Source organism: Eupeodes corollae, chromosome 1, assembly GCF_945859685.1.
Source record: "Eupeodes corollae chromosome 1, idEupCoro1.1, whole genome shotgun sequence".
Classification (NCBI taxonomy): domain Eukaryota; kingdom Metazoa; phylum Arthropoda; class Insecta; order Diptera; family Syrphidae; genus Eupeodes; species Eupeodes corollae.
In genome coordinates, this window is record NC_079147.1 from 21,722,704 (window position 1) to 21,742,899 (window position 20,196).

The 20,196-nt window shown below is 35.6% G+C and overlaps 2 protein-coding genes across 2 annotated transcripts; both read right to left on the reverse strand.

Annotated features, from left to right (window-relative positions):
- Positions 1-7,007: 7,007 nt before the first annotated feature.
- On the reverse strand, positions 7,008-9,043 carry LOC129941484 (uncharacterized). Its single transcript, XM_056050123.1, has 3 exons — positions 8,196-9,043; positions 8,075-8,131; positions 7,008-7,963 (listed from the first exon to the last, which is right to left on the reverse strand). Exons 1-3 carry the CDS (start codon positions 8,603-8,605, stop codon positions 7,690-7,692), a joined length of 741 nt encoding a protein of 246 aa, XP_055906098.1. The 5' UTR covers positions 8,606-9,043; the 3' UTR covers positions 7,008-7,689.
- Positions 9,044-18,768: 9,725 nt separating this feature from the next.
- On the reverse strand, positions 18,769-19,548 carry LOC129951349 (uncharacterized). Its single transcript, XM_056063489.1, has one exon. The coding sequence runs from the start codon at positions 19,546-19,548 to the stop codon at positions 18,769-18,771; it is 780 nt and encodes a 259-aa protein (XP_055919464.1).
- Positions 19,549-20,196: the final 648 nt, after the last annotated feature.

Sequence of the window (20,196 nt, forward strand, 5' to 3'; positions counted from 1 at the left end):
TTATATTTTCAGCAGTTTCAAAAATGTTTTGAAATTTTGTTCGTAATGTATTGATTTCTATCTTAACTGGTTCAATTTACTTACTTAAGGTGGCGCTACAGTCCTGTGTGAACTAGGGCCTAACTGGTTCAATTTGCTCACAACAATAATTAATGTCGAATATTTTGTTTTGTAAGACATTAAACAAAATATCCGTGTGGCAAAATACATCGTTAAAAGTATTTAGCATAAAAACTGTATTAAAGCTTTTTACAAATTGAAGAAAACCTCTTGGATTGCGTCCGCCGAACAAGTATCTGGATCATCAATCATTTCATCTAATAAAACGACCAAGTCATTAAAATGTGTTTGAACAGCATTTACCAAGCGAGATGAATAATTCTATCTAGTTGGGGCAACGGTGGGTAGTCTTCTTTCAATTATTTGGTCCAAAAAATAAGTCCTTTTTGTGGATTGGGAGAAAAAAGCGGACAGACCGGACATACTTAAAAAGAAAATTTTCGCTTCCCGAAGAAAGTTCACAGATTGTGATAAAACTAAATTCAGAACATGAGCATTACAATGAATAAGTATAGCATGCTGAAACTCATTTCTTACTTGAGCTTGGGTTCTGTTTGAATTCTTCTTAATGATTCAAAACACAAGTCGATAACAAATACAAGCACTTGAACTTGATTTGTTTATTATGTGTTATATGGGTGCAAAATTAAGTTAATATTGGATGGGCACTTGAACCTGAACTGTATGTGAACTGTCGATCGAATTACTCAAAAGAAATGTTTTAAAATGATATTTATTTGTTGGCCAATGCTTCTTTTATACTTATAATTAATTGCATTAAATGCTTACAATGGATAATTAAAATAAATTATTAATTATCTGAGTCAATATGAACGCCACCGCGTTCGTTCGTTGTATCCAACTCAGAATGAAATACAGGCAGCATTATTATTGTTTATGTTGTTTAACATACTGTTTTGTTTACGGTTCGTTTTGTTAGAAAAAAAAATAAATATTATAATATATAAAAACAAAAGAAGTTTAGTTGCTTCACACGTTTATTAAACTGGGTTTTTTTATAATTTAGTTTTCTTTTTCTTAGGAAAATATCTTACAAAAAATATGGCGTCAATGGCGGTTGGCTTCTAGAATTCGAATGAATTCATCTTCGTTTTGCTGAAGTTTGCCTGAAGTTGGCTGCGGTTATTTTACTTTTACAATGAAGTTGGCTACAGTTTTATAAAGTAAGGCGTAGTTACCATCGTTAAAGTGGAGACCAAGTGTAATGGTCTTCTCACACTTGGTCTCTTCAAACTACACTACAATATTGTATTCTCTTGTGAAAATACCACCATCAAATAAAACACTAGTGATTTTTTAATAATATAAATTTATTATGAGCTTCAGATCCCTTACCACTGGTGGGGGGAAATCTTCAGCTATATGTTGGAATACTTATTAGAACTAGACTTCTAAGTGATCGAAGACACCCTTTTATACTTCATATTTGTTTACTCAGCAATATGATTGAAGATCATATGCTGCTCTTTGTTTAATAAAATTGCTGACCAAAGAATTCTATTGGAATTATTAAAGATGCTTTGTGTACACAAGTTACTGAAGGCAAAATGTGGTGATATGCAGTTTATGTTTATAATATCGGATATCGTCAATGAAATTATGAATCATTGTGTGAGCATTACATTTGGTATTTGGAAAGATACTTTGTATCTTTCTTCATTATCATAGGGTGTTTAATATTATTACAAAATTGTGTGAGGGTGTTCTGATAATGTAACCACGTGTGAGTTATCATGCAGTTTAGTGGGCTTGTTAAGCCCTGGGTGGATCAACTTCGGCTTTGGTGGATTCCTACGTACAGCTGGTGGAGCAAGAAAAGCCGTATTATCTTTTTGGTTTTGAGGTTTTCCTCGGTAGATGCGTCGGTTCTCCGGGTTTTCGTTCTCCATGGTACGGTTGGGTTGTGAGTCTAGTTTTGAAAAATAAATTCTTAAAACACACTTTATTGGGTTGTTGCGATTCTTCGCTCCTGCAAATAGAAATTGTTTCTTTTGTTTACAAATCGAACAATTATTAGATTCGTTGGTAGAAGCAAGTGATACCCTTGACGTTTTATTTAAGTCGTCTGGTTTTTTTTTTACTACCTTTGATGTCATAACTTCTAACGATTAAAATCGTTGTTCTAAGAATGACAGAAACTCGTATTTCTAGAGTATTAAAGTGTCTCTATCAAGCTTGTTAATTAGAAAGCTCATTACAAGAGGGTCCTAATTATAAGAATCAATGTTAAGACCTTTTAGACTCAGTATACATTCTTGTGTGGTATCATGTAATACCTTAATTATTGCTTTTGAATTTTCGACCTGGATTGAAGATTGAATCAAAAGTCTCTGCAAATGCGCTGTTACTATTAGCCGCTGGTTACGTGACCGGAATGCATCGTCTTTGGGGAATATATCATTATAACATAGTATGTTGACAGGTGTTCGTGTTATTACAGCATCAGGCATGTATTTTACCTTAACATTCACCGTATCACCACAAAATATCATCTTAAATGTTTCTTTAGCTGATGGTTCCATCATTGGCTCGTTCCAAAGAATTACACGTCGGTCACAGCACTCCATCAATGGGAAACTGCAATATCTATTAAAATTGCCCATCTGTCCGAATTAATAAATTAATGTATAAAAGTATCTATGAAAAAGTTTTTACCTGCATTGGGAGGAGATAAAATTAATGGTGAATTTTTTTAGGTATACGTTTATCAAGTACATTTTAATTTTCTTAATATTACAATTAAATAGATATTTAACAAATTATTCAAATGCAACACCGAATCACTAACATTATAATAATACGAATCGATATTACCAAGAGGAGCATTAAAAATCAAATAATTAGGTTGAATTTGCTTATAGAATAGATTAAAATCTGAGATATTCATCTCGTTGAATTTATTATTTACAATTCTCAAACAATTTTTAATTAAAACACTATTACAATCAAAGAATCTAAACTTACTATTTAACCATAAACTAGTCGAGAAAATATGCCTTACTAGTGATGTTGGCCGTGATAATAAAAATTCGATGATCTGGTCGCCTTTTCCTCGTTTTGGATATTGGGAGTCTTCTTGATTTGGTGTGCTACTGCTGTCAGGAGTTTCGTTACCTGCTGATCGATCGGATCCACACCCGAACTCGTGATGAAGGTTGTCCGGTAATCTGCTTCCTTCCACCAGTTGTTCTTCTGCACATTCGCAATCCTTGAGTAGCTGTAAATATCCATCTTGATTACCCGGTATCCAGACTCGCCCGGCGTGCTCCAAATACACAAGCTGTCTGGGGTCTTTTTGCAAATAGATTGACAAATCAACCCAGTGCTGGATCTCGTAACTGTAGGCGGAAACAATCCTCCTAGAGTATCGTCTTGTTGTGACTGCCTCGATCTCGATGTATTTCCTGAATGCACAGCGGCAGCTGCTGTTGCTGTATGAGCAATCGTGGACGACGTGCAAGTGGTTGTCGTGTTCACATACGGCAAGGTAGATTCCTGTTAAGGTGTCTCGTAGTTTGCCAGTATCCAGTCGCAAGTTTTGTTGTTGCGCTTTCAGGTCTTCGGCTATATTTGAAACCGCTTGCTGCATTGTATATACTGTCCTCTTCAAATCGTACTTCTTGGCCTGCATACACTTGCTTACCAGTTGTTTCAATGCCATTGGAGCCGTCATCATAAAATCGTCCGTCCATAGTATCAATATGATTTTCAGGGCTGTAAGCATACCCGTCATCGTGTTCGGTCCCCGCGACGAAAACTCCAATATCTCGTCCACTGTCGAATTCCGTGTCAAGAATTTCTTCGCACTCGTCACCGATGATTTTCCTTTTTTTGAGTGGTGATGGGCCTTCGTCGTCATCGCCGTCAAAGAATCGGATCGCTTCCGCTTCACCCGGGTCGTACCAGTCTTCTTCGTCACTGCTTTGTCTTCTTCTGCTGCTGCTGCTGTTGGTACCTCCTGTGAAAATATTACCTCGTCCATATCGGATTCCATCTTCTGACCACATGGAAGATGATCGTTGTAGTCCGACTCCTGATCCTGTTACACTTCTGAATTCACCTCTGAATTCAGCACTTGAATGTCTTCTTCCTCCTGACTGTGCTGCTGCTGCTGCCGTTGAAGTTGTTGCTGCTTTACCATTGTGACTATTTAAAATGATATAACTTATTTCACGATCACTTAACATTTGAAAATTGCACACAAAATGCACTCTATTTATACTTAAAAATCAGTGCACCGAACTAATAATTATTCAACAAGTTGTTGTTTACTACTTATTCACTTTCATTGATCACATGCCAAATGAATTTATTCAATATTGAATAATAATAATAAAGAATTAATTGAATATGCAAATTATGAATTTTACATGTGCGACATGAAATTAGCACATGTAAAATTTATAACACTCTTAACGAGGACGACAAGGAAATCTAACATGCAGCTCGCGCGATAGAGCGTAGAGCAAATTGCATTGTTAGTTAGCAAATTGCATTGTTAGTTAGATTTCCTTGTCGTCGTCGTCGTTAAGAGTGTTCTGCAAAATCCTGTGAGTAAAAATTGTTAAGTATTAAAAAATTGATCTGTCACTACTAAGTTACAAAAATTACTTACCCTTGGAGAAAATATCTGATAATTTTATAGCCGCGCTTTCAGGACTTCTGCAATATTTGAAACCGCTTGCTGCATCGTATATATTATCCTCTTCAAATTGAACTTCTTGTGATGAATACATTTGGTTACCAGTTTCCTCATTGCTATTGGCGGCTCATCATGAAATCGTCCGTCCACAAAATCAATATGATTTTCAGGCCTGTAAGCATACCCGTCGTATGGTTGGGACCCGTGGTCGAAAACTCCAATACTTCGTCCAGCGTCGAATTGCGAGTCAATTTCTTGGCCGTACTCGTCATCATTGTGGTCTGGGACTTTGTCGATTTTATTTTTTTTTTGTTGGGGGTGGGCCGTCAAAGAAGCGGATTGCTTCCGCTTCACCCGGGTCGTACCAATCTTCTTCGGTGTCGCTGCCGCCGATGCCGCTGACGCTGCCATCGATGTTGATGCTGGCGAAAACATCAACTTGTCCACTTCTAAATTCATCTGCTGACCACACGGTAGACTTTCGTGGTCGTCGTCTGAATTCACCTCTGAATTCAGAACCACCATGTCTTTTCCTTCCTGTCTGCTGCTCCGCTTGCTGCTGCTTTTGAAGTTGTTGCTGCTTGTTCATTATGAAAGTTAAAGTTAAAATAATCATCTTTAATTGAGTTTGAATGTAACTTTTCGGAATCTCAATAGCTAAAATTAGTTTTGTAATATATACCTTATCAATGCAACAAAAAAACACTGCCACGAATAAGAAAGAGACAACTCTATTATAAATTAATTTCCAATTATTGCCAAAAGGAATTATAATAAATGGAAATTAAATAATCAATATAAAAAAATGAATACAAAAATTAAGAATTCAATAAAAACTAAATCAATAAAAAAAATCAAAATCAATAAATAAAATCGAAAAAACAGAACCACCTTACTCTTTGTTTTTGTTCTTTTTGTTTCCCTTTCCCTTTGTGCCACCACACAGACGATGTCGAGCGAGCGCTTCTCTGCTCCAAAAAAGCACTTCACCTAGGAAAAAAGACTTTAGTAAAGAACTTACAAAGTAAATAAAAAAGGAACAATTTTTTTGCACAGAAACACAAAAACAACACTTCCTATAGACAGGAACAATTAAATAACTTCACTTGCACTTCTCGTAGGTATTTATTTTTTCTTCAAAGAAATCCTAACACGTTGGGCGCCAAAATTGTTGCAATATTTTCCTCCTTCAAACACAACCGAGAGAGTGAATTAAATTTTAGAATTAAATTCCAATTTATTAAGGAAACAAACGAAAAAAAAAACAATTTAAACCAAAAAAAATGTGCAACCAGCACCGCGCAAGCTAAGTTTGATTATGATTATTTTGAATTATGAATTGAAAGGCACAACAAAAATTACAATTTATAAATGGCCGTTGTATTGAAATACAACCAAGTAAAAAAGTTAAAAGTAACTACAAAAAAAATGGTTCTTTACGAAATAACCGAAAAATGAAAACGCACTACCATAGAAATATATACATATATATTTCGAAATTATGAGAATATATATATATTTCTATTTGAAATTAAATACAACAACTTAGCTTTTTTGTTTGGTATTCCTCCTTTCTGCTATCCTTATTCTTTCCTTTATTTTTCCCACCTCGAATCCTGTTTAGATTTATTAAATTTCCTTATTTATATTTTTACTAGTAACATTATCTTCCCCTTCTAAATTTATATCCTCTTTTCCTCCAAAATTCCTCGATCTTTTTTTTCAACTCTACTTTTCGCTTTCAAGGTTCTCCTAAGAAAGCCTTCCAAGCGAAACTTTCTAACTATCCGTCCTCCCTCGTCCATTCCAATCACACACACATACATACAACTCAACCAATCGTTTTCGAACCTTTGCAGATTCTCATCGAAACTTTACTCTCACACACACAAGCATGGTTTCGACAAGTTGTTGGATGTGTTTCCAAAACTTGCCGAAACGTAATAGCGAGTTCAGACCCCCCCCCTTCCAACTAAATTTTCTTTCGAGGAAAATTGAACAAAAAGAGAATCAAATCGAGAAGGAGCCTTAATTAGGCTTTTTCCTACTACTGTATTATTAACGCGGAATTCGAAGTGGGAAATCAATTAAAATAGGTTTGGATATGTAGAAAGGTATGTTATATAAACTACCATTTTTTTTTCTAAATGACAAAACTAATTCTTACTTTTAAAATTTACCGGCGTTAAAACCCATTTTGTACAATTCATAATTTAAATGAAACAAAATTATATACTACTTTAGGTGGGTTGTATGTAACACTTTTAAGAATTTTGTATGATTTTCTATCGAAATTCTTGGAAGTGTTACATACAAACTACTGTCATTTCATAACTACTCTCTTGATTGGAATGGTTCAAACGGTTCGGAGTTTTAATTTATGTCTGCTAACTGATTCCGTAAACTCTATTAAATTCAAAAAATTATTTCAAAAAATTTCCATCTAAAAATTGTTTGAACACTGGATTGCGGATGAGATTGCGGAAGAGAAGTTGGATTAGATTTTACTCTTGTGGAGCCTCAGGGTAGAAGCAAAATATAAATTTAAAAAATGTTCTAACTTACTTCAAGGGTTCTTAAACGACACCGCATTAATTGTGAGTTCTTCAGAACCAGATACTTCCGAGCTTGAAGAGGAAGAAACATTTCCTTCAACAACAACCTTACGTGGGACTAGGTATAGAACCGAATTCATAAGACATTTTTTTTCATAAATATTCTTTTTTCACAATTTTATTTGTATAAACATAACATAACAATAAATAACAAAATAATAAATAAACATAAAATCAGACTTCAAATTCATTTAAACATTTCCTTCACTCCTTGTTTTATATAACAAACAAACAGAAACTACAAAAAAAAAAATTAAGAAATAAAACTTCAAAAACAATTATAACATCGAAAAAAATAACAATGAAAAATCAAAAAAACAAAAATATTAAATGGTTATGCAGACAAGTTATTTAATAACTTTCTTTAAGGTTTCTTATCTGCATGTTCAGAAGAGATAGTTTCCTCTTTTGCACTTGTATTTTTAACCTTTCTTTTTTTTTCTTAAGTTGTAATATAGTTTTGTTATATTTTGTTTCATCTTCTATTTGCAATATCCTCTTCTGGAGCAACTCTTCTGATGAAGCAATGGTCGGAAAGGCTCTTTTCCTGTTGGCGACTGGTTTTTTCGGTGCTGTCACTTTATCCATCTTGTTTTTATCTGTATTTGTTGGTGTTTCCAGATCCCTAAAGCATTAAAGAGAAAAAATATTAATATAATTAAATAATGCAAGCGACAGATTTTTGTATCATCCTCCTAATGCTCCTCCTAACCATGGGAAATAACATAGTACTTACAATTTCTCAAACACCAAACCATCCAACGGTTTAACTTTATTTGGTGATTCGTTTTCTCTGGAAGTAATTGAAAATGCTTTAGGTAATGTTTTAAGAGTAATATTATAAATTTAATACATACATTTCCTCCTGTGCATAACCATAATCGGCATCGCAGTCGTACGCCGAAAAATCTTGCAAGAAATCTTCCTTTGCGATCTCCTCTATTTCGTAGTCCATTTCACTGGGCTCTTTGGGAGGAGATCCACCACCAGTCTGCCCTTGCGACCTTTTGAACAAAGATATTTTATTGCGGGATAGTTGTTTTTGTCGATTCCATTGATCCCTCAATTGTTTAATTGAACATTGATGCCCATTAGCCTGGAAGGTTTCTTTAATTTTGCCCCAAGCCTCACTTTTTTCCTTAATCATAGGCAGGCTGTTAAGCTTGCTGTCGATTATGTTACCGAAGGGTCTTACACATGAAACTAGGAGCTCCTTCATTTCACGTGTCCAGTTGCTGGCTCGTTTTCTTTTTATTTGTGTATTCATAGTACTTATATATATAATTTTCTTGCAACAATTTATTTTTCTCTGCACAAATTTCAGAAACAGGCACAAAATACAAAACAAACAAAAGTAGAAACTGTCAAAGTTCAGTATTGCCGTGTTCTTTTTAACATCAAGTATTTTAGTACTTGTATTATATTCAAGTACGACAATTGATTTGAAGTGTCGAAGTGACTTTTAAATTAAATTTTAATTTATAACACCATCTTTTTCACAAGGAAATATATTTCTTAAATATATAAAACGGAATCAACAAATTAGCCACGTATTTAAAGTAAAATCAACGATCGTAATACTATAACGCACTAAATATTTAAGCAAACATTACATAAGCTCTCCAAAGCCCTTTTTTAGTATTATATTCGATCATTTGAAATATATAAATTACATACTGCAGTGTAAACCCCAAATACGAAAATAAGCGAATACAATTATGTTAAATGATGCGTTTATAATTGCGTTTCGTTGCTTTTTGTTCAGTTTCAGTAGGAATAAAAAAAAGAGTATACAACATGGGTAACTTCTCCTTTTGACTGTCCCGAGAGCTTCTTTCCGATTCGCAAGATGGAGTATAAAATTTGTCTGGTGTCGTTGTCAGTTTGGAAGAAAATGTTTCAACGTTACACTTTTGCAATGATACTAGACTAATTCCATCGAATCGTGAATACCCCTAATAAATAAAGTACTTCTAAATTAAGTACTTCATTTTTACTTTAAGCCTAGAACGCAGATCGTGCTAAATTTTAGCTCCCATACAAAATTCTTTACCTACATTTTTGAGATAATTTTGTATGAAAGCTATAATTTAGCGTGATCTGCGTACTAGGCTTTAGAACAAAAATTTAAAAGTGGCATAACCTTATTTTGAAAAATTGGCTTATTTTGTCTCTCATATTTTTGTCTTAGGGAAATACATTATTTTAAACATAGTTTTATATTCTTGAATATCTAATTTTTGCAAAAAAAAAAATAACTTTACTATTTTCAAAGCTTATGTGCTTGTTTTAGTCGATTCAAACCCAATTACAAAAAGTGGGATACACCACTTTTGCATTCACAGCCTCAAATATACCATTACCAATGGAAATCGACCAAATAACTTGAGATAAGATTTAAGTATTAAATACAAATTTACGTACGATAAAACAGCACTTAGGCAACACTTTTTTTTAATGCTCGACTTTAAACATGGATTTCCGTGTATTAAATTTTGACGTTTTGCTAACGACTAAACTGGATATTAAATTCGTTATTGGTATGTGAATTTTCTAAAGTCTTGATATTTTCTTTTAACCTTAACACTAAATTTGATTATTAGTAAGGCCCAATTAGATCAAGAACATTTATAACTTTTCGGCTCGTCCGCCGGAATAAAAGAATCTGGAATGCGAGACCGCCCGTCTGCATATCAATTTCGGAATCACCCGTTCCATTTGGTCATCATGATCGCTGGAACACCTGTTTTATTGCTTATGCAACATATTGGCTTAGTACACCACTGGCTGATGGAACCATGGTTGCCCTCAACTTCACCAATATTTTGCAGCCGCAAAGAAGGTGGAATAGGGAAGTCAAGGAATCGAGGGCTAGCATTGTTGCGGTAAATTTTACCGTAACACGTTCAGATTCAATGCTCCTATTTTTGAATGTTTAAGTTAAAAAAAAACTAAGTCAGAACTCACTATTTCTTCTCAATATGCTAAAGTGTAAAATACTCTGTTTAGCAAAACCTATGTTGTCAAGAATATTGTCAATTTAGTCTTCTAGTATTTTAATTTTTAAAAGTTAAAAGGCCAAAAGGCATCCGAGTAAACTCGTATAAACCATTTGGAGTAACAAATGCAGTTTTATGAATGTCCTTGGGGCTCATTTTTATTTGGTAGTAGCCTTTGGATAAATCCAAAGTTGTAATATACTGGGCTCGCCCTAATTTGTCTAATATACTCTCTATATTAGGCAGAGGGTACTTGTCATCAAAAGTGATTTCATTTAATTTTCTATAGTCCACACAAAGCCTGAACTTCTGTTCACCTGATCTACCAATTTTTTTTAGGGACAACCACAATGCGAGAAGAGTCTTCTGTTAGATTTTCGAACAATACACTGTTTTTCCATTTCTGAAATTTGTCTACGAACTTCCTCTTCATGTTTTGGGGGTAATCTATAAACCCTAGAACACAAAAGTTTTTTAATTATTTTTCTTTTTCCGAACTGATTTTTAGTAATACGAAAAAAAAAATTATTTTGCCGACTGCGCCAGTTATATATGTTGTTCCGAATGAAAACAGTGTTGTTTGTTCTTCGGGTCGATTGCGACTGCCGAATTAGTTTTATTATTCAAATTATGAATTAATCACTTAAAGCTAAGGTCAATGCATCCACTTCCGGTTGGCCTTCCGATATTGTAATGTATCGATTGTCAGCGGAAAGTGGTGTTGAATTACATTATGGGTTGCGAAGTAACACAAATGTTCCGTCATCAAGTTTGCTGACTTGCATCTTTGTAACTCTCGCGGCCGCCCGCTTAGCTCAAGGAAAGAGTTATGGGTTGTTTTTTTTTTATTTATTAATTCAAAATGTACTTACACATATATTTATATAATTTTATTTGGTTCTTCTTTGGAGGGATTGGTGCCCGCTGCGGAAGTGCAAAGACTTGCTGAGTCCGTGGTGAGAATTTCACTGCCTAGTGGTGCTGGACCTTGTTGACTCGTCCAAATGAAGAAATGTGTTGTGCTTCTTTTGGCACTTTGTGCAACATCTGGAAAAACAATCATTTGAGGCATGTCCTGACTTAATGTAGTGTGTTTTTGAACAAGGCTTAAGCGCTGTGATGGGCTAAGTTGCAAAAATTTCTCACAGGAGTACAGCTGATGGTTGCCTTTGCAGGAGACGCATGTTGATCTTTTAGCTGTTAGTGTCGTATAGGCCTTGTCGGGTCTGGACTTTTGGCGATGCTCCTCTGAACTTTTCTTTGGCTTGGCATGCACTCTTGGGTGGTGTCATGCAACACCTTAATTGCTTTGAGCTTTCATTATGGATTGCAGGTTGCGCCAGCAATCGTTTTACATGCTCAGTTACAAGTAGACGAGGGTTGTCATACCGATCTTCAATTACTTGCCACGCTGCACTATAGTTGCTATCGGATGTTGAAAAGTGCCTTATAAGGTTCTCGGCTTCACCCATTAACGTTATTTTTAAATAAAAAAGATTCTGACAATTCGCTATGTCTTGCTTCCGTCAAATTTGGGTAAGGTTATCTTTGGAAGTTTCATAGCTTGCCTGGGACTAGGAGTCCCAACTGGGAGGAACGATGATGAGCTTTGTATCGTGGTTTCTTCAAGCTTGGTTGTCAATGCAATTACAGCTTTCGAGACTTCATCTTCTCACTTGTAGAACTCATTCATATCGTATCCATCATGGGCTGGATTTTCAGAAAGGTCGTTTATCCAGCGATGCATTTCTTCCAGATCCATCCAGTGTATTTAACTTTACTGTACATAAGGTTGAACTCCAAGTCTCTGTAGTTCTAAGACTGGACATCAACCGCTGTAGAGATTGTGCGGCTGTTTTTTGTCTTCGTACAATTCTGGCGATTTCTGATATTGGGATAACTTCTACAGGTTGTATTTTGCCAATATATGTTCTGGAGCTTGCTTGCTCTTTCAAACTAGCCGCTCCACTAGTTTTCTTTATAAGGTCGTCATCTATAGGTACAATGGATTCTAGAGTTTGTTTGATTTTAATGTACGTCTTTTTATCTTTTCGAAAGTATTACTTTGCATATAAGGCGTGTCTGCTTTACATATGCTTGTATCTGGTCACGGTTTTGTTTTTTTTTTTTAAACTCCAACCAAAGAGCTTCTAGTGCTTATAATTGTTTAGCCTTGTAATCGACTGTTTTACGGTCATGGCTGTCTTTACCAATGTTAGCCTTTAGCCGTAGCAACTCATCGGTTATGGCTTTTTGCCTAGCCACAATATTGAATACTTGCATTTCCTCCATTTCAGCTACAAAGAGTTGCTTTTGACTGGAACTCTAGGTACTTGCATCTATGGCACGGCTCCACTATGCTAAATACCGAACGCAAGTATATGAAGATTTGTACTCTGGAACACCAGAACACTGGATACCTGGAACTCTGGTTCGAATCTCTGGATACTTGCATCTCTGGTTCGGGCACCAAGTGTTTTAGCCCTTGGAACGCTTTATATCACTTACATTCAAGAGGCTGATCGTGTTCTCTATCACGTCGGGGTCACCAATGTATAAGTCGGAATTATTTTGCTCCGACTCCTGGACAGGGTACATAAACCTTGACCAGAATGAAGACATACAATAGGTACGAGCACCTTATTGTGTATCTTCATTCTGGTCAAGGGTTATGTAAGGCATTTTAAACCAAGCGATTGTCTAATCGCGTCAATGCTTAATTCATGTAGGCCATATAGAATGACTTTAAAAGACCTTACTGAAGGTAAATCATGCGTACAAAACTGCCAGTATTTTTTCTTAATTGTATCGCAAAGTTTGGCATGAGATTTAATGTCTTCACAATTCACTTTTATCCCAATTGTAAGGTTATTTCTTAATTGAAAAATATAACTAGTTTGTACTTTATTTTGGTAAAAAATAATACACGTCCGTCCTGCTTACTGGTTCACAATCGAATGTTTATTCCACATATATCAATATTCCTACCTAACCGGCAGTCTCTCATTATATATTTTTTTATTTACATTTCTCTCTTTCGTTTTCTTCGCTTGTGTGTGGAAGTGTTGCCACACAATTCAAATTTTTTGTTTACACTGTAGTGTTCTAGTTTGAATTAATTAAATCATCGGTTATAAAGCTCATTTGTGAGCCAAAATCGAGCAATGCTCTTGCTTTGACAGGTTGATTTGTTCGATTAAGTATATTTACTAGGGCTGCTCCCAATAACACATATTTTGACAGTTTTGTGTTGCTGAGATTGTTGTTGCTGGTTTTCTTACATGAAGTAGCGTATTGTGATACTTATTGCATTTTGTACAGTGTATTGCCTTACATTTTGGGGCTTGGTGTCCGAAGAGTAAGCAATTAACGCAGCAGTTAAGAGATTTAACAGTTTTAAGTCTCTCTTGTGGTAAAAGTGGAAGAAAACTTCGGACAAACGAATATGGCATGTTTTTTTTGGAAGTACTTTGGATAGAGAATTAATGAACTCTATGTTTACAGCTGAATTGTGAGGATAGGATGGAAAATTGTTTTCTATTATTCCATGCTGGAGGGCAGAGTTTTTAGACTCTGCTCGTCTATATCCTAAGTTCTTGAAACGAAGTAAGTTTCTATTCGGCTGCTGGTTGTTATATGTAGGAGAGGATACGTAAGGTCCATTTGGGCTAATCGGTTATTATAATCAATTAAGGCTGCTGCATAAGTTTGCTGACTTTGAGGATCGGCTTGGTCAGCTGGTAGAGCAGGGATAGTTGGATTCGAGAAGGATCCAAAATATCCGCTGATGCTATGAATTACCTCTACTGGAAGAGGTAGAAACTCAGGGACAAGATGTTGTCCTGTCTGGGTTTTTAAGTTTCCAAGCATGCGGAGTTGGAGTGCTATAGAGTCTGGGACCGAAAAGCTGGTGGTTTGGATCATCTGTTACTAACTCGGTAAAAACGCCGCGAGATACTTTTATCAAAGCGGGAGCACTGGGCGTAAGTGTAGTTCTATTTCCTACTTCATTTACGGTGGAGCCTTGAGCGAAGACTGAGTCATCGAAAGGACTTTTTGTTGAAACTTGCAAGTGTGAGTTATCATGCAGTTTGGTTCACATACGGCAAGGTAGCTTCCTGTAAAGGTATCTCGTAGTTTGCCAGTATCCAGTCGCATTGCTCCACCGTCAGCTCTTCTTCCGAATACATCGTGTAGTATACGGTTTTTTGTAGGCTTCTGCAGAAATCCTGTAAGCAAAAATTGTATTAGAATGAAAAAATCTATTTTGTGTATATATTTAAACAATTTTAATACAATAATTACTTACCCTTTGAGAAAATGTCTGCAAGTTTTGTTGTTGCGCTTTCAGTCTTCGGCTATATTTGAAACCGCTTGCTGCATTGTATATTTTGTCCTCTTCAAATCGTACTTCTTGGCCTTCATACATTTGGTTACCAGATGTTCCAATGCCAATGGAGCCGTCATCATAAAATCGTCCGTCCACAAAATCAATATGATTTTCAGGGCTGTAAGCATACTCGTCGTCATCTTTGATGATCTTACTTTTTTTGGTTGGTGTTGGACCGTCAAAGAATCGGATTGCTTCCGCTTCACCCGGGTCGTACCAGTCTTCTTCGTCGCTGCCGCTGCTACTGCCGTTGCCGCTGCCTTCGATGTTAAAGCTTCTGCTTCGTCTTCTGCTTAAGAAAACATTACCCCATTTTAGTTGTGTAATAACTTTTAGGTCAGCTGTGTTTTGTATTAATGACCATGTTTGTTCAATTAGCTTATAAAATTTTTGTACACATTCTTTAGTATACGTTGTATTAGGTGCTTTGTTTAAATTGTCTAGTACTTTTCTTAAATTTGCAAACCCCATATATTTTTTTTAATGCATTTAATGTTTTTAAAGCATGTTTTCTTAAATAATTTTTATAATATGTGTTTAATTTGCATAGAATGATAATTATTAAAAGAAACCAATTTAAATAGATTATTTTGTCGCCTGAAAGTGTTGTCGATGTTGGAGATCGGCTTGTTGATCTCAACTTGTGATGAAATTCTTGCTTTCCTGCTTACTCGCCTTTTCCTCTCACATCTAAATGCAAGTCACCTTGGAATTCGCCGCCCGCTGGATTCACTTCGAGGTCACGACGATTCCAGGAGTTGCAATTAGCCACCCCCACTTCCTACTTCGATATAGAACAAAGACCAAGAACATAAAATTGAGAAAAATCTTTAATTTAACTTCAGTTTAACTTAAACTTTATATAAACCGCGCGAAAGGAATATATTTGGGGTCTGTACGTTACGTTTCGTTACCTTAATATTATAATATATAAAACAAAAGAAGTTTAGTTGCTTCACACGTTTATTAAACTGGGTTTTTATAATTTAGTTTTCTTTTTCTTAGGAAAATATCTTACAAAAAATATGGTGTCAATGGCGGTTGGCTTCTAGAATTCGAATGAATTCATCTTCGTTTTTTTGCCTGAAGTTGGCTGCGGTTATTTAACTTTTACAATGTAGTTGGCTACAGTTTTATAAAGAAAGGCGTAGTTGCCATCGTTGAAGTGGAGACCAAGTGTAATGGTCTTCTCACACTTGGTCTCTTCAAACTATACTACAATATCGAACTAAGTTGCCCGAAACTTAACCGCCTATACGTTCATGAAATCTGTTTAAAGTATTACAATCATTTCAAAATTTATCCAAACACCGTTAAAAAAAAGTTAACAATGTAAACAAAGAAGTAAAATTATGTACAATATGAATTTACAATTATTCAAACTTTTTGTTGGGCCATAGGCCATTCTCCATTTGGAGTAACTTTACGTGTTTGTTCAGGCTAAAAAGTTCACCTTCTCCAGACCGTCCATCTGGGTTGGTTTCACATACATGGAAACCCTCCATCTATTGAAACCTGAAACCAAACTTTTTTTTTCCCCATGAAAATGACAGAGAGAACCATGGTCAGAAGGACTATGGCCGTCCCACTCTGTCTAGTTCTCGTGTAGAAGGGTGTGACATTTGTCAAATCATTTCCAACGGAAATGATAATTGATAATGAATTATATGACTCCCTCGCGTGTTTGAGTTCACTAAGAGTTTCTACAGGCATTTTGATTACATATATTTTTATTTTCTCGAATGTTCACGATGTTCACGACGGAAAGTACACAAAATAAATAAACCAAATGACAGGTCGAGTAAGGGACAACGATAAAACTATATTTTGCTTTTCTGATGGTCGATTATCAAGAGAAAGAGACAGATGTCACGATTAAAATGTTACATAGAAAAGGTAAAACAGATAATGCTCTTTCGGAAAGAGAACAAAAAAGTCACTTGGTAACACAACTCGTCCGATAGAGAACACGATAGTCTCTTCCAGATATCGATGATAGCGAAGCATTTTTAATTGTATAAAAATAATATTATCAAAATGAGATTGAACAAACACTCTCAGTTCGATTTGAAAAATTGATGAAGGTCAGGAGCATTTTTAAATTTCTTCTTTTTTTTTTAAATGTTTTCCGTTTTAACATCATTATAAAGAAACTAAGTTGCTGCGATAGCTTAAAGTTGTTCGAGTTTTGTTTTACATAAACTTAGCTTACTAATCATTTTCATAACAAGCGTGTTGAGTTCTTCCATTGAAAATAGCTCACCATGAGAAACTAAAGAAGACGAAGCTGGTTGATTTGTATTCACCACAGGTTTTGAATTTGATGCGGCTAGCTTTTTAGCCGAATATTAGAGCAAAGAAAAATGCGAAGTGAACCAAACAAAAAATGAAAAGCGATAAAATTGCAATTTTAATTTACTTTATTCTTTATTTAATTAACGCGGAGATGATATCTCTATAAACACTGATGATGGACCGTGTCCTAGGCCCACACAGTATAGGCTTTTATACCTTATTTCGAGTTCCATTTACATAATTTTAGGTACAAAAAACAGTGGTTGAATGGAAAACGGAATCCGAAAAATGTCTCAATGTAAGTGGGTTCCCCCATTGTATAGAGGCTTTTGACGGCAAGCACGTCTAAATAAAGAAACTATAAGAAAACATTTAGCATAGTCCTGATAGCTGTTGTCAATGCAAATAGTGAATTCTTAATGGTTGACGTTTTGAAAAAATGGACGAATTTCCGGTGGTGAAGTTTTTTCATACACGAAATTTGCAGAAATGTTGGAGACCGATTCCCTTAACATTCCAATTGCGGAAGAGGTAATGGCAGATGGAGAAAAGTTGCCTCATGTTTTTGTAGCGGATGACGCTTTCCCATTGAAGGAATACATAATGAAGCCATATTCATGAATGCAAATATCTTCACAGGAATTAAATTTCAATAGATCCTCACCACAATTGTTTACAAGCTTCAGCTGCCGTCGCCGTCGTAGGATATTTTGAAATTTGTAATTTTATTTTTTAATTGTTGAAGAGTTCCATCGAGTTTCATTTCTATTTTATTGAACTTCTCCAGCAATACATTCCAAGCTTGACTTTTTTTTAGTTAATTTTTGTATTCATTGCTTTTTATCTTCCAAAGCGTGGGATGTTGCTGGAGAAGTTCAAATAATTCCTTCCAACATTTTTTATTGTTTCAGTCATTTTTAATTTATTTTTTTAAGAACAAAAACCAATCAAAGCACACCGAAACCAGAGACTAGACAGCAGACATGACCACAGAGATAATTCTATTGAGATTATTCACGTCTCTGTTTTTTATCTCACTTTAATTTCTTGGTAAGAAAGAGATGAAATGCGTTTGATTTGACAGTTAATCAAATGACTTGAATACACACACCTCAACACAGTTAAAAACATTCGCATCAACTTGAACAAATTCCGATCTTCCATTAGTATTTTATTTTTTTTTCTTCTTTATTAAATTTTTACATTTACTCTGATTTGTGACTAATTTTTGAAGCTTTTCATCTCGTAAAATCCTAACACCTAAGAACACGCCGACATCAATAAAAATCATGGATATGACATAAATGGATGAAAAACTTCGTCAACAAAGCGAGTTTATTGTTTCACTTCTGTCGAAAAAACTCGAAGAGTCAGAAAAAAAAATAACTGAAGAACTCGGCAGTGAAATTAATAAAATCAAAACTAGTGTCCAGGAAATAAATAATCGTGTTGTGATATTAGAAACCTCCAAAACCGAAATTAAATCAGATATCAACTGTTATTTTTTCAGATCGTAAAAATAATACCAAATCACGAGACAAATAGTAACTTACTGCTTGAAGGTTTAACGGAAACTAAACTTTATTTCTCAAAAAAGTATACAGAGCAAAATAAAGAAAGAACAAAAAATGCAACTATGCAATAATATGCAAGCGTGAGCATTAATGAAAAAATATTAATACACAAAGTGAACACGAGAACCGTGAACTACATGCAACCATCAATTCCACAAGCTTTTTGGAGGTATCAGCGGTTCTTTCCGTGTTGGCGGAGGCAGGTGCGGCCAACTGAGTGGCGCTTGATAACATTCCATCGGTCATTTAGGTTCATCTTCAAAAATATTTGACACTGATCGACTGCCTTGCAATTAGATGTGCAAAGCAAGCACTTTCTGAAGTTTTGTTGCGATTGTATCTCTGTATCTTGATGAACGTTAACTGATGCCGCTCTAGTACCACTTCTTCGGTGACTGGTGGTTTGTAAATGAAGCTCATCAAGTGGGTTAACAACTAATGCAGAGTGTGCTATTCCTTCTAGCCATGAACTATAAGGTGAGAGGTTAACAACACTTAATTTTTTTCTATAGCTGCCCCATTCAAGACGAATAGGTGGTGGCAATTTGTTTGTCAACTCCCGTAATAGAGATGGGTTCTCTAAATGCCCATGTAAACCAGTAGCTTCCATCACACCACATATGTTTTGGACTGCTAAAGAAAACTTTATAATCGTTTGCAACTTATCTTGTCGAGGTGGTGGTTCTTTACGAATCCTTTCCACAAGGTTATCAATTATAACTTCTGGCTGTCCAAAATGAATTTGAAGAGTCTTCAGAACACCTGGAACTTGGTCAGGAATAAGGAGTCTGTTCCTGACAGCATCTAAAGCTTCACCCTTGAGGCAGTTTTGAAGTCGACGTAGATTGTCCGTATTCGTAAATTCACAAGAAGTTGTAGTGTTGTTAAACCAACTTATAAACAGTGGCCATTCTTCCGGGCGTCCACTGAATGTCACTTGGTCCTTAGCCATTACTTGTCTGGCTGTCATTTGCTGCTTATTCAGTGCCGACGTTTCTATTGATGTGCCGTTCAAGAATTGGTATGCTGTTGGTAGTTTGACAGAAGATGCGTTGTGGCTGGAGGTGACTGCAATGGGTGGTTGCGAACTTTGCGGTTTTAAAGTTGTTGTGAAGGTTTTAACTTGTGTTGCATTTCGCTGTACAGGGGTTGAATTATTCTTCGATAGATCCTATGCAAGTTTTTTCTGAGTTTGATTAGGGTTATTTTCAAGTTCAGTGTTTTTTTCATCGCTTTGACCATCATATGAGTCTGATAATAACTCTTGAAGCATTGCGTACTTCTTTTTAAGGAATTCCATGTCACTTCGTTCTTTCATCTCCTTTTCTTCCTGCAGTTGCTGTAATTTTAGCTAACGTTGTTTCGCTCTTGATGCTTTTGCTGCTTGCTTTGTTGCGGAGGCGTTTATGTTCTGCAAGTGACCATGAAGAGTCCTCTGTGGTTGTGTCAAAGTACCATTTCTGCCTGCAGCTTCTTGGTCACTTGGGTGGCTGTTGCGGTTTTCGGTAGTTGCTGGTGTTGGATCTTTTGTATGTTGGCACTTGGAACAATTCCACTCTTTGTTTTGAAGGTCGATAGTTACTCCAATCTTTGTGATGCG

What these genes read in the sequence shown, in the direction of transcription:
- LOC129951349 (XM_056063489.1), bottom strand. Translation starts at nt 19,548, where the DNA reads ATGGCTAAGGACCAAGTGACATTCAGTGGACGCCCGGAAGAATGGCCA.
- LOC129941484 (XM_056050123.1), bottom strand. Translation starts at nt 8,605, where the DNA reads ATGAATACACAAATAAAAAGAAAACGAGCCAGCAACTGGACACGTGAA. An exon ending in GGTTATGCACAGGAGGAAAT is followed by an intron (nt 8,132 to 8,195) that starts GTATGTATTAAA and finishes AATTACTTCCAG; the next exon opens with AGAAAACGAATCACCAAATA. An exon ending in GGTTTGGTGTTTGAGAAATT is followed by an intron (nt 7,964 to 8,074) that starts GTAAGTACTATG and finishes TTAATGCTTTAG; the next exon opens with GGATCTGGAAACACCAACAA.